Genomic DNA, 15,140 nt, shown 5'->3' with positions numbered 1-15,140 from the left:
CCAATTCCGGTGTGTGTGGCGAGAAGATCCAAATACTCCCTCCGTTGTTAAAAGAATACAATTATAGAATAATATCATATTTAGTATATCAATTTTAATCAATTATAAACAAAAAAATACATAAAAATATATATTTGTAATATTAAATAAATATATTATTAAAATAATTATGAAATATATTTTTGTAATAAATTGATTTGAAGCCATAAATATGAATACTGGTTACTGTAAACTTAGTTAAACGTGAAGTACTTTAATTAGCACGTAAATCATAGTTATATTCTTTTTGACAAAGGTAGCACTTTCAAAAAAAAAATGCAGTGCTCATGTCACGTAAAAGATGAGAGAGATATCAGACACAAAACAACTCTGCCCCGGCGGACGGGACTTGCCACACTTCGCGGCGCGGCCGTGGTACTGGTAACGCCAGAGGTGGACGCGTACCAGACACCACCGCTCTGCTCTTACCAATGGCGAAGTTTCCGGCACTGCCGCCATCGCCGTCGTGCTAGCCCCGGTCAAGCACCATGCGAACAAGAGATTGTGAGTATGTTTGCTGGTCCTTTTTCAGAAATCCGTTGCTCCCACGTTGAAACTTTACAATTAGGAAATCAACAAGGTAGAAACATGGAGGCTCAAATTTCCTCATTTTCTCTAACAAGACAAGATGTTCCGGATAGATCCTCTGGTCCAGTTGATGCACTTGCTGGAAGAACAGACTCTAGTTCTGGTCATTATGGACAACACACAAAGCACACAACTAGGGACGAAGCCAGAAAAAAAATTAGGAGAGGCTGAACAAAAGAATAGAGTTTTTTTTATCTTCTCTTAATCTTAACCCCTCCTACCTAATACATATATGCATAAAATTTTAAGGGAAGGCTTAGGGGGCTCCACGTGCCCAGGATCGGTAGGGGGGCTAGAGCCTCCCCCCAGCCCCACCGCTGGCTCCGTCGCTGCACAGAACTCTAATACTCTATTGGATATTTGGATTCACTTTTTGCATCCAAGATGGCAAGGAACTCAATCATACACATGTAAACTTGGTGATCATGTATGTACTGGTCATGCGATGCCTCATGTTTTGGCAGTAAATTAGATCATTTTTTCCCATGTTAGGACTTGGGCATGTTTTTCTTATGTTGGGACTTGGGAGAATACTTGGTGGCTTTGCACTAATGAATGGGGGCAGGAGGCAGCCAATATGATTTTTTTTGTTACAGCATACATCAAAAAATTTCTTTTTGGTGCCTTGAACATATTGTTGTAGCTCTAGTCAACCCGAATATTGTGAGTGTTTGAATTGATTGAAATTCTTGGTTGCGTTGTCTTCAGTGATGGTCAGGGCCAGATCCATTTGTTGATATGAAATGACATATTCCACATGGTGATAACTTAAGGGTTTATGTACAATCCTATTTTGATAATTGAAGGGCTCATTGTGCAACATTCAACATTTCTTTTCATGTTGGTTATTCAGCTCTGCGATGAAGCTATCCAGCAAAGGCGGAGATGATCATGCAAAAACATTATAAGATAAGCAAGGAAAAAATGATTGCAAAGAATGTGTGCGCTGCACACAATCCGAGGGGCGAGGGCCAAGGCACAAGCTCGCGACAAGAATGGATAGTGGTGTTCTACCTACTAGCTATTATTCTTGAGATGGTTTGCTTTTAATTGTTCTTTTGCACCCTAAAAACATTTCCAGGCCAGAAACTGAATCATTTCTATGAGCACCTTAAAAAATCCCATTAACTTTGCCACCTGCATACATTCCAGTTAGATGCTAACCTTTGCAATTCTTCATGTACTCAACCAACCAAGCCTGATACTCTCCTAGATGCTCTTGACTCCCTAGCCACAGTTCGGCATGACAGTCTTTCTACTGCCCCGCCTAGTCCAATGATTTATTATTGTAGTTTTAGGACCATAATGAATTAGCACGGGCGCATGTTCGGTCGAATACTCAAATGCCACTCCACCTGAACACAACAGATATTTCTGAGAAAATTGATCAATCACCATGAAGTTTCATGACATATAGATATGTCACATTGTCACGTAAGGCCATAATACCCTATCTCAAGTATGACAAGCTGGCACAATGTGGTTCGATGATCACCGGCATGGAAAGAGTGACAGATCCTCGAATCTGGCATAGGATGTTACCCTGGTCCTCCATCTTAGAAAATACCATTTTTTTGAATCCCTAAAGTTAGGCTCATGACTAGTTGCCCGGACTAAGTAAATTCCATTTCAAATCCTAAACTTGGCTCTGGGTGTCGATAAGTCTAAACAGATCCTGACTCGCTCCTTGGGTTGACATTGCAATAAGCATGTGTTGACTGTATGTTAACTCGCTCCTTGGGTTGACACATGATGAGTCCATGTTAGAACGGTTAGCAATGCCTATGCCACATTAACGCATGGAGCAATTCGTAACTCATTTGAATTTGGATGACACCAAGCAAGTTTAGGTAACAAAAATAGTATTTTCTAAATTAAGGACCTAAATGACACGGCCAACTTTTGATATCCAAAATTGGTATTTCATAAGTTGGATGACAGGAATGACACTTGGGCCTCTTTTAGAACTAACGAAAGCAAAACACATGAATAGGAAAACATGCAAATTACACATGAATGTTGCAAAAGAGAGGATTGAAAAAAACACAGGAATTTTAAAGAAATAATCATATGGACAGATGGGCCATAGAAAAAAAACATAGGATTTTTACCAAGAGGTTTGAGTGGATGCAATTTCCTGTAGTTTTCCTCGAAAACAGCAGCCAAAGGAAAACTTCTACTCTATTCCTATGCTCCATTCCTATTCCTCCAAAACAGAAGCCAAAGGAAAACTTTCCACACTATTCCTATGCTCCATTTCTATGAATCAAAGGCACGAAACAGTGCATTCCTATAGAATTCTCAATCCTGTGTTTTTCCTATAAACCAAAAAAGTCCTTAGTGCCAAGTTCAAGGACAACTAGTGAACTTTACGCTGGTGAAAAACGTGACCCAACGGCCAGATACAACAGTAGCTGGAGGATGACGGATAGAGGCCAAACCAAACTAAAAATAACACTTATCATTCACAACCTGACATCATGTAATCTACAGTGTACATCAATATGCCTTTTTTATAGGATGTCTCCCAAGAGACTACATCAATATAACAAAGGGGGAAAGGAATCACAATTCGGCACACCGGTTAGCAGGGACTAGCGATCCCAACCTGATGGTCGTTTTCTCTCCCTGGACCGATCCCGTGAACTGCAATTCATGCATAACTTTGACTTAGAAAACAGGATACTGAACAATGACTTGACACAAGATAATAAATGTATGACCCACAGGGCAGGCAACATGCCCCGAATTACCTACCTTTCTGGATTTGAGTTCCCATTTTCATTGTTGTTTCCTGCAGGCCGGGGTGCAGGGACAGAGGGGGCAGGCTGCGCTGGCCGGGATGCGGGGACGAAAGTGGGGGCCGACTGTGCAGGCCATGCATCTCCTCCAATGGTGCCGCCAGACACAAAGCCACGGAGTGCTGGTCTTACAAAGGAAGGTGCACTGCTGCTTGGAGTATTTGAAGATCCAGAGACAAAGCTGCTCTTAAATTGCTGCATCATCCCTGTCTTCAGCGAATTTACAGCAGCAGATCTTGGAGCAGGCACTTGCGAACCAGATTCAGCATTGTAACCTATGCCGAGGCCAAAATCAACTCCACGCACACCACGACCGCGACCAGCACCTCCACCGCCACCTTTTCCTTTGCCACCTTTCTTCCCACCTGATCAACAACAACAACAACAACATAGCCTTTCAGTCCCAAGCAAGTTGGGTAGGCTAGAGTTGAAACCCACCAAGAGCCCCAAGTCACGGTTCAGGCAATAAACTCCCTTCAATTTACTCTTTTATTCTTCTCCAAATGTAATGATTTGTTAGTACATGTTTCCATAAACAGCTCATCCAGATAACCAGATTCCTGCTCTGTAAATAAGTAAGCAGGACCTACCTTTCCTGGAGTCCCGTTTTGCTCTGAATCTTCCATCCTGCAATCACAACAGTTTCAGAAAAAGAACAGGATTATTTTAAATTGCAAAAGAACTGAAATTATGAGATAGTATCTACATTGCTGCAAACATCCAGTTTGCATAACATTGTATTTAGCTAGAATTCAATGCAAGTCTACAGCTTACTATGTAACGCGACACTGAAACAAAAATTCATCAATAAGCTAACTAACCTTCATAGCCAGATCCATGAGTTCACTGGGTACATCCTGGCCAGCAGCAATCAAACTGTGAACCAGTTCACCAGCAAAGCGTGCTTCCTTCTGTGTAATCAGAGTGTATGCAGTGCCATCTTTATCACCAGCACGACCAGTTCTTCCAATTCGGTGAATATGCATATCCATCTCTTTTGCGATATCAAAGTTGACAACTGTTTTAATCGATTTGATGTCAAGACCTCGTGCAGCAACATCAGTTGCAACCAGAACATGATACGTCCCAGATTTGAACTTATGGAGGGTCTCCATACGAGAAGCTTGATCCTTGTCACCATGAAGTGCTGCAATTCTGAATCCTCTCTGATTCAACTCTTTCTCTATCTCATCCACTCTAGCCTTCTTAGATGCGAATACAAGAACATCTCCATCATCAATCATTACAGGCAATTTCTCCAAAAGCCAAGGCATTTTCTCAACATCAGAAGGGAGTACATTAACAACTTGTTTAATGTCTTCATTAGCACCGCCAACTTGACCAACTGTAACTCTAATAGGATCAGTCAATATTTCTCTTGCCAGACGCTCTACTTTGTACGGCATTGTTGCAGAAAAAAGTAAGGTTTGTCGATCTGGTCTAATTTGACCAACAATGGATTGTATTTGTGGCTCAAATCCAAGATCGAACATGCGATCAGCTTCATCAAGAACCAGATAAGTTGCCCTGAACATCTTCAATGCCTTCATCTTCAGCAAGTCTATTAATCTCCCTGGAGTTGCAATGACTACTTCACAACCTGCTTTCAGTTCTTTAAACTGGTCAAATTTGGAAACACCACCATATACAGCAGCAACTCGAAGGTTGTAAGGCTTTGCAAACTTCTTAGCTTCGAGATATATCTGATGTGCCAATTCTCTTGTTGGAGCACAAATGACTCCTATTGGACCTTCTTCTTTCTCAAGCTCAGGCTGATCCATAATATGAACAATCATAGGGAGCACAAAAGCTGCAGTTTTGCCAGAACCAGTTTTTGCAATACCAATGATATCTCTGCCTGAAAGTACAATAGGTAAAGCCTGGCACTGAATTGTAGTTGGTTTTTCATAAGCTTGCTTGGCAATAGCATTCATTACCGGTACAGGAAACCCACAATCCTGAAAGTTTTTTATTGGCCTTGGCACATCAAAACCAGAAACCCGAATTGCCAAACTTTTCATATAATCTGCTACCTCTTGGTCACTCATACCTATAAGAAAAAAAAAATCAATAAATCATAACTCATCATAAAGATCGAGAAGCAGCAATCTGTGAGTGCTGTAAACAAATCGTATAGCACGCTGGTTGTCACAACATCAATCATAAAGAAAAATACTTGCAAGGCTCCAGTAGCATTACCTTACTTCTTAAGACTTAACTAAATGCCAATTTAGAGTGTCATGGGTGCTGGGCCCAGGATGGCCTAGCCTGGGCTTGCGTGAACAGTACCCGTGTACTGTAGCGTGCCCTGTAGCGCCCTTGCTAAGGAAGGAATAAGGATTAGGAAAGATATTAGATTAGATCAATTAGATGGATTTGATCAGTTAGAGATAGGATCAGATTTGGGTCAATTAGAAATAGGATTGGATATGATTTGTTATGATTTGATTGGGCCTTCCTTAGGTGGCCAGGAGTCCTCTCTATTTAAAGGGAGGTGATGTACCAAGGAGAAGGAAGCAATGAAGAAAGAATAAACAATCCAATTCCCCCAAATACTCTAGTCTCCCTCCACGCCCTTTGCCCGGCCATCTTCCTGGCAATGGTTATCCCCCCAATGATCTAAGGACCATAACATAGGGCATGTTTGGCAACATTGTATTTTTTTGCATCTGTATAGATATTTCTTTGAAAGTAGCATCTGTATAGATATTCCAGTGGTGATTTCTTGTGGACAACAAAACCCCTGACCCCCTGTAAAATGATGTCTGGGTAATCATATTCACTGGTTATTCTCGGGTCTCCATCATCGCTCATTCTGGCATGAATCGTCTGACACCTTCTAAATCCAAAAGAAATCTTTTCCAGGCCAGGTGGTAAAATCATTAGGTTGAATTTTACAGAGGTATTGGATACTATACCTGATCCCAAACAGGCCCTTAGGAAGGAAGGAAGAACAGGAATGCAGTTCAAATTTGCTTCTTCCTTCGGAGTAGAATATATGGAGATCAAAGTTTGATGATGAGTAATGGAAAGAAACTTCGGCCTAAACACATAGTGCAATGTTCTGCAGATTTTCTACATGACCCGATGCTGGGAAAATGGACCAGTAACCCATCGACTTTAATCTAGTTTTGAGATAAATATCATAATTTTATGGTCGATAAGAACATCTACCATTATACTTGGAACACTAGTAAGTGCCTTGGCCCTTTGCTTTGCTAACCAGAGTGGAGGTTTACTGTCCAAGGCAGTACAACCACCAACATAGCATCTACTCCCTCCTTTCCAAATTATAAGACGTTTTGGATTTTATAGATACATTGCTTTAACTATGTATCTAGACAAAATGTATATCTAAGTGCATACCAAATCTATGTATCTAAAAAACAAAACATCTTATAATTTGGAATGGAACGTACAACACAGTTACAATCAGGTGTAATGGGCCTTTGATTCTTAAGTGAACCACCACCCAAGTGATTTGAAACATTTGAGCTTTTGGCCGTAAGAGTCGTACAGAAGGGCATATGAAACATTATCAATTGCATAAGGATGTGAAGCAAAAGGAAGTAATGGAATTTTTCCCTATAAAAGAACTATATATATTTAATCTCTAGCACCGAACTAGAAGAATGCAATTAAAAAGAGAGTGAACTTGGAACAGCATGGCTTCACTTCCATGCCAACACAACAAAGTTCAGATTGCGCCATGGAACAGAGCATCCAATCCAACTTATGCTACGTTCATAACATAATTTACTAAGCTAAGTACAAAGTAAAAGAACTGGCTGCATATCCTCGCAAGGTAGAACTAAAGCAGCTCAACCGTGTAAGCTACAAGGAACACCTAGTTACAAACCAACATTACATGTACAGAATTAGATAGTAGAATCATAAGTTTAGAAAAGAATGCTAGGTACCAAGTGCTTCACCTGAAATCGACGGCTTCTCCTCGTAGAAATCTTTGGTGAAGGCGTCATACTCAATGGTCGAGTGATCGAGTGCTGGTATGGGCTCTATTTTCTTCTTGTCGACGACTATGGGGTTGTCATCGGAGTCGTATTCCATCATGCCGGCGTCGACGGCCTTGGCAGCGGCATAGACCTCCTCGTCGGAGTCGTAACCAGCGCACATGGCGTCGGCGGCCAGCGTGAGCCCGGCGTCCTTCTTGGCCCGCAGGAAGCTCTCGACGGGGTCATCCTCGTCATCGTCGGAGTTCACGCGGCGAAGCGCCTCGGGCTTGGGCGGCGGGGGAGGCGCGCGGATCTCCTCCTGGATCTCGGCCATGAAGGCGTCGAGTGGGTCGACCTCCTCCTCATCCTCCGCCTTTCCTTCCACCGCGGTGCTGGCGGGGGCATCTGAGGGGGCGTCGTCGGAGAAGGCGATGTCGTCGAGGTCCGGATCATCGGTCGGACGGTAGAGCCGCTGCAGGGGCTGCGAGCGCTCGAAGTTGTAGGAGGTGGGCCGCGGGATGCTGAAACCCTCGAGCTTCGGGCGCTTCGACATGGCGTCGACGAGCGGGGCCGGAGGTGGGGACGAGGCGAGCTAGGGTTTGCGAGGCCGGGTGTGACGGAAGAAGACGATGGCAGCGTAGAATTGGCGCCGCTCGGCATGCTGGGTGGCGGTCTCGCGGACCGTCGCTCCGGATGGCCTGGGCCGTGTAGGCGGCTGGATGAATGTAGGCCTTGATGGACCAGACGCGCCCGTGGGTCGTGGGTCGTCGCGGTATGGCCCGTCTTTTTTAGGACTGTCGATGTGGCCCGTCTAGAGCATCTCCAACAATTATATCAAAAAGAATATCCTTTTGTCCCACGTTGTAAGTTATTTTAGCTCGGTCTCAAAATATATAATATAATATTATAGTCTTTAAATTTTGTTTCAAAATACTATATTCTCTCTTCCCAACACACATTCTCTTTTGCTAATATACATTTCTCTTTTTTCAATATGTCTCTATCTCTACTCTTAAGGGACATTTTATTCTTTTGGCTTCGACGTTGGTTTCCACGAGAGATTCTAAAATATCATCTAATATGGGATGGAGGGAGCAGTTTATACTATTTATTTATCTAGACATAGTGTATGTATATCTAGGTGTACAATAAAAGTTAAAGTCAAAACGATTTACAATTTGGAACGGATGGGGTAGTAAAAAATCTAGTTTTGTAACCTTTACAATAAATCAATAATCTATAATTTCATCATATCAAAGAGCAAAGAATTTTATTCTCTCATTCTCTTCAGCGTCATTCGTCCATCACTCACTCCTCTTCCATTCCTTAGTCTGTCGCCTTACTATCATCCTCCCTTCGCTCTCGACCCTATTCGTCATCTCTCACTCCTCCATTGCATCGATCCTCACTCTCATCCTTCTCGATCCATCACCCTTACTCTCATCCTTCCTTCACTGATTCTCACTCTCACTCTTTCTGTTGCCTTTACTCCCATCCTTCCCTCACTCAACCTTCTCAGTTCGTCACTCTTAGGGGGTGTTTGGATCCGGTGTAACAGAACCGACCAATTATACGAAATTAAGTAAGAAAATCATCCGCCAGAGCAGACGATTTAACAAACTTAAGCCTGTATAACCCGGTAGTCCGTGAAATCACGAAGGATTTCAAACCAACTCACATACCAGCCAAGATCGTAATAAGTTTAGCGGTCACCACAACTCTTACATAAAAGTTCGCATCACAGATACATCAGAGTTTAAACATAGTTATTACAAATGAGTTTGAATAAAGGTAGCGGAAGCCATTTGTTCAAAACCACACACACTCACATGGAGTTCAAATACAGTGCCAGCTAATGATTATTTTCAACAAAAGCATCAGACGAGACATAAGGAATGACCATGCCCATGGTCCTAAGCATCACCCATCGCAGGATAAAGGCAGTTGATACAGTAGCCGTAATACATCTGCTCATCTGCAACAAGTGGGAATAAAACCCTGAGTACGAGAAGGTACTCAGCTAGACTTACCAGACATAACCGAAAATAAAATGACACCAAGGATTATGAAGGGCTTTATAGTAGGGTAGCTGACTCATTTGCAAAAAGAGGCATTTTTAGTATTTCAAGAACCTTTCCAAAAGCATTATTATCAAGTTAATTATTATTAACCTGTCGATTAGATTTGCACCTATACTAGAGCAAGCATGTGATTAAGCCAATAATGATAACCAATGATCATTAACAACTTCTATAATGTCATATTCATTATAACTGTCCAAGTGTTCCATCAACATTACTACGATGAAGTCACTCAAGTCAAGTGCTCACTATCCAAGAGCGATGGCGATTCGAATCGATTCCTAACTAGCTGGTGATTTATTCCTTACACAAACCTCACTCACCCGCTAAAATGAGGTATCGGTCACCGAGTCAACTATCTAGGAATCTCGAGTTTGCCAGGAACCACATGTACCTGGGGGCCGACCGACTGCTCTTTGGTCTTATCTTCGCGCCCCCGTGTCCTACCACACCTGCTCCGACACAGTGCGCTGCGGGCAATCTACTCGGCCCGAATAATCTCCCAGCTTCGTGGTCAAAAGGTACTTTATTCGGCCAGCTAAATGTAAGGCATGCGTTCAACATGACTCGAGGCCCAACAACGGTCGGTCCTTAATCGACACATATGGAAAACACTACAGTCCAAAACTCTATAAGTCTCCGTCTGGTCTCAACTTCAATTAACACTTAGTTATACCATGACTACATAGTTATCCAAGCAGATCCAGGTAGCCACCTATAGCTCGCAGGTGACAGGAAATCACCCGACTTCTACCGGTCTAAGCCAGCTAAGCATTGACTCGACTGTAGATACCAGGGTAATAAGGATATAATGTAACAAAGGTAGATAAGGTATAATGCAGCAACGGTTGCAAACAACTCCTGAACGTAATGCATCAATTAAAGTAAAGCATTTAATTAATAATTGCAAACCGGGGAGAAAAATGCTCCGGGGCTTGCCTCTCTCGAAGGAGCTCGAGCGGTGATCGGGGCACTCCGGAAGTTCCTCAACGTCCTCCTCGTCTGCTTTGGTCACTTCTTGCGGCTACACCTCGAGCTGCTCCTCGGGCTCCTCGGGTATGATGACCAGGCTCTCGGTTTGCGATCCTGTATGATGCAGGTGCGTAAGTGCTTATGTAAAGGTGCATCGAATGAGATGAACACAATGGATATGCGTGAATGCAAAGTAGTCAACATCATCCAAGAACATGTACTACAAGCACATGTTGTAACACCCCTGGTGTTAGTCTTGCCTAATTGCACTTGCATTTCATGATCATGAGCATCATTCATCCATTCATGAGCATATATCACTTGAAACATGTGAAAACATGACTATGAAACAAAAGTATCATTTCAATTGTTTTTCATCGTTTCAGTACCTTTAGTGCTTGATTATTATATGACCAATGTGTGATATGGCTAAATATATTGTTAAACATCTTAGCTATGCTTAGAAAGTCATTAGGAACAATGTTCATGTTGATCATTTTGCCTAATTAAGTTTCCAAGTCATGGGTTGACTTGTTTTGACCCTAGGACCCTTTGGTTTTTGACTATTCAAAAAGTACCACTTAGAATGTTTGCATGTTTGAGCAACCTAAAACAAAGTTGTAGCAAATTATATAAGGAACAAAAGTTATTTTGTGACCAAGTCATGAAAATGTGCACAACATGCTCAAAATGGTCCCACAAGTCAGAAATTGGGTTGGGTTCAACACTTAGAAATTTCTAAGTATAAACTCCATTTTTTAGTTTCTTGAACACGACTTTGGCATGATTTTACTCTCTGTCCTTTGCGAATTAGACATTGATCTCTAAATGAGTTTTGTAGCTAGCATGTAGGTGTACAACTTTTGTTTTGAATTCTTTCGCTAAAGATCAACGGATTAGGAGATAGAGCACCATCATTTGGCGCTGTCAGTCAGTTCCTTGTTCTCTGAATCGAGCTACAGTGTTCCGGCTTCAGTAAGTTCATGGCCGACCGAGGTCAGATGGTGGCCGTCGCGTGTCCGCCACGCGCTCAGCTCGCCCTGACCACACAGCGCGCTGGCTGGCTTGAAAAGGAGCACGCCCTGCCTGCCCTCCGCACGCGCTCTGCCCTCATTCACCCCTCCGTGCCTTCCCCATTCGCAGCCGCAGCGCACCGCCGACGCCATCAGCTCCGACGAGCTCGCGTGGCACCACAGCCACCACCATCCAACCCGTAGCTCCGCCATCGCCTCACGGACCTCGTCAGCGCCCTCACGGAGCCAGCCAAGCTGTAGGTGAGCGACATTGCCGAACCGTGCACCACCGCGGCATGGCCACCATGGTCGCCGCCGGTGATCCCACGTGGTCCCGCCTGACTGCATCACCGTAGCCGCTAGCCGTAGCATAGGAAGGTCCGCCTTGTTTACCAAGAGCTTACGGCGCCTTGTATGGCCACCAACCGTCGGGGTTCGCCGGAGCACCACCGTGCGCCATGGCCGAGCCGCCGTGGGCCATGGCCGGCATCCCTGGAGTCCACTAGAGTCTAGTTTTAGGGGTACTATGGATGCGGGAGGCCGAGGTGAGCACGCCGGTGCCGTCGGGTTCATCGGAGAACTCGCCGTCGGCGAATTCCGCAGCTGCCGCACCGTCGTCCCCCTCCGTCCCCTGTTTTCTCTCGCTGAAGCGCGGGCCCCTTTTGTCAGCCGCCGCTGCTACGAGGGAACCGAAGCTAGGCTGCGCCGTTCTAGGCCGTGTGCGCACACAGTCGTGGGCCGCCTAAGCCGTTCGGGCTGGCCCAGTAGCGTTTAAATGAATTGTTTTCCATTTATTCTTTATTATTTGAAATTTGAAATGGTTTGAAAAATGTTTGGGTACTCAAAGTTGTTCCAAATCTGTTAAAATAAATTTGTCTAGGTTCCTTATCATCATATCTACTTGGGAAAAATTTTGCATGTCATTTTTGAGATACTTTGATGTAGAATTTTTTTTAATCATGAATATTGCTGATAACTTGAAAAATATGTAGAAAAATCTATAGGCTTCAGAAAAATATGATTCCAAGTTTGTTAATCTTCTTATGTCATGTATTTCCTAGGAAAAATATGTTTCATGCATGTGCTGTGGGAAAATTTTGAGGTGTAGTTCAAGTACCTTTAATAGCTGATTTTTGTTATTTTTGCTAGAGAGCAAACTTTGTATAAAACATGCATGTGATAATTTTTGTACAGTCATTGTATGCTATGAAGAACATAGGAAAAATACTAACTCTGTTGTTTTACACTTTTCACAGTACAAAGTATTTTCATGTACAAAATCATGCCATAGCTTGTTATTTTTGTGTAGGCTAATCCACTCATTCAAATACCATGAAAATCTGATGGTAGACTTCTTAGGGTAATACTATGCTGTAGTAATTTTTCTAAGATTTTTCTAAGCAAGAAAAATAGAGGTTGCTATTCAAACCTATTATTAATTAGGGTTTAATTAAGCATTGCTTTATGTGTTTAAGAAATTAGCAAAGCTTTGGTGTATCTTTGAAGCATTTCATAAGATATGTTGACTTAACATATTAGTAGTAGAAGAGAATGTAGTAGATAACATGTGCTTGTAGTATATTTTCTTAGATGATGTTGACTACCTTGCATTCAAACATATCCATTGTATTCATCTCATCCGATGCACCGATTGCATAAGCACTTACGCACATTGCATCATACAGGATCGCAAACCGAGAACCCCGTCGTCATACCCGAGGAGCTCGAGGAGCAGTTCGAGGTGCAGCCGCAGGAAGTGCCAGAAGCCGACGAGGAGGACGTTGAGGGAACTTCCGGAGTGCCCCGATCACCGTCCGAGCTCCTTCAGAGAGGCAAGCCCCGGAGCATTTTCTCCCCGTTTGCAATTATTAATTAAATGCTTTACTTTAATTGATGCATTATGTTCAGGAGTTGTTTGCAACCGTTGATGGCATTATACCTTGTTTACCTTTGTTATACTATATCCTTGTTACCCCTGGTATCCGCAGTCGAGTAAATGCTTAGCTGGCTTAGACCGGTAGAAGTCAAGTGATTTCCTGTCACCTGCGAGCTATAGGTGGTTACCTGGATCTGCTTGGATGACTATGAAGTCATGGTATAACTAAGTGTTAAATGAAGTGAGACCGGACGGAGACTTGCAGAGTTTTGGACTATAGTGCTTTCCGTCTGTGTCGATTAAGGACCGACCGTTGTTGGGGCCTCGAGTCATGTTGAAATGCATGCCTTATATTTAGCTGGCCGGATAAAGTACCTTCCGACCGCGAAGCTGGAGATTTTTCAGGCCGAGTAGATTGCCCGCAACGCACTGTACCGGAGCAGGTGTGGGTAGGACACGGGGGCGGGATGATAAGACCAAAGTGCAGTCGGTCGGCCGCCCCGGGTACATGTGGTTCCTGGCAAACTCGAGATTCCTGGAAAGTTGACTCGGTGATCAATATCTCACTTAGCGGATGAGTGAGGTTTGTGTAAGGAATAAATCACCAGCTGGTTTAGGAAACGATTCGAATCGCCATCGCTCCTGGATAGTGAGCACTTGACTTGAGTGACTTCATCGTAGTAAATGTTTATGGAACACTTGGACAGTTATAACGAATATGACAGTATGGAAGTTGTTTAATGATCATTGATTAATCGCCTATCTGCCTTAATCACGTGTGTACTCTAGTATAGGTGCAAATCTAGTCGACAGGTTCATAATAATTAACTTGGCAATAATGCTTTTAGGAAAGGTTTCTTGAAATGCTAAAATGCTTCTTTTGCAAATGAGTCAGCTACCCTACTAATAAAGCCCTTCATAATCCTTGGTGTCTCTTATTTTCGGTTATATCGGGTAAGTCTAGCTGAGTACCTTCTCGTACTCAGGGTTTATTCCCACTTGTTGTAGATAGGCAGATGTATTATGGCTACTGTATCAACTGCCTGTATCCTCGATGGGTGATGTTTAGGACCATGGAGCATGGCCATTCCTTACGTCTCGTCTGATGCTTTTGTTGGAGATGATCATTCGCTGGCACCTATATTTAAACTCGCGTGAGTGTGTGTGTGGTTTGAACAAATGACTTCCGCTACTTTTATTCGAACTGGTTTGGTAATAACCTATGTTGAAATCTGATGTATCTGAGATTGTGAACTTTTATGTAATATGTGATGGTGACCGCTAAACTTATTACGATCTTGGCTGGAATAGAAGTTGGTTTGAAATCCTTCATGATTTCACGGACTACCGGGTTATACGGGCTTAAGTTTGCTAAATCGTCTGCTTTGGCGGATGATTTTCCTTACTTAATTTCGTATAATTGGTCGGTTCTGTTACAGCTGGCATCAGAGCATGGTTTAGTGTGTTACTGTTCACAAGGTGTATTTAAAACAAAAGGCATTTGGAAAATGTGATTTTCAAAATATAAAGTGTGCCAGTGATCATATCCTTTATGCCATTTAAGGACTTTAGGTGGCTTAATTAAGTACTACTGAACGTGGGTTCTTGCATCATATTTCTCTTTCGTCGCTCATACGGCGTGCTATTGTATGAGTGCCACTTGTTGAGTGGTAATGTATGGATTATTTGCCTCTACGCCTCGGTAAGTGTGAGTTGTGAGAGCATGATCGGATACACCGCCGATCTAGGGTGAATGCTTATAAGATGCTGGAGTAATTACATGTTCCACGCATGTTTACAAAGGTATCTCGTGTATG

General features: G+C 43.0%; 1 protein-coding gene across 1 annotated transcript; it reads right to left on the bottom strand.

Annotated features, from left to right (window-relative positions):
• Nucleotides 1–2,768: 2,768 nt before the first annotated feature.
• LOC136540042 (DEAD-box ATP-dependent RNA helicase 24-like) lies at nt 2,769–8,144 on the bottom strand. The gene is made up of 5 exons (XM_066532027.1): nt 7,361–8,144; nt 4,250–5,478; nt 4,019–4,055; nt 3,385–3,793; nt 2,769–3,273 (listed from the first exon to the last, which is right to left on the bottom strand). The coding sequence occupies exons 1-5, from the start codon at nt 7,932–7,934 to the stop codon at nt 3,222–3,224; spliced, it is 2,301 nt and encodes a 766-aa protein (XP_066388124.1). The 5' UTR covers nt 7,935–8,144; the 3' UTR covers nt 2,769–3,221.
• Between the last annotated feature and the right edge of the window lie 6,996 nt (nt 8,145–15,140).

This window comes from Miscanthus floridulus, chromosome 2, assembly GCF_019320115.1.
Source record: "Miscanthus floridulus cultivar M001 chromosome 2, ASM1932011v1, whole genome shotgun sequence".
Lineage (NCBI taxonomy): Eukaryota > Viridiplantae > Streptophyta > Magnoliopsida > Poales > Poaceae > Miscanthus > Miscanthus floridulus.
This window is presented reverse-complemented; position numbering and strand designations above follow the sequence as displayed.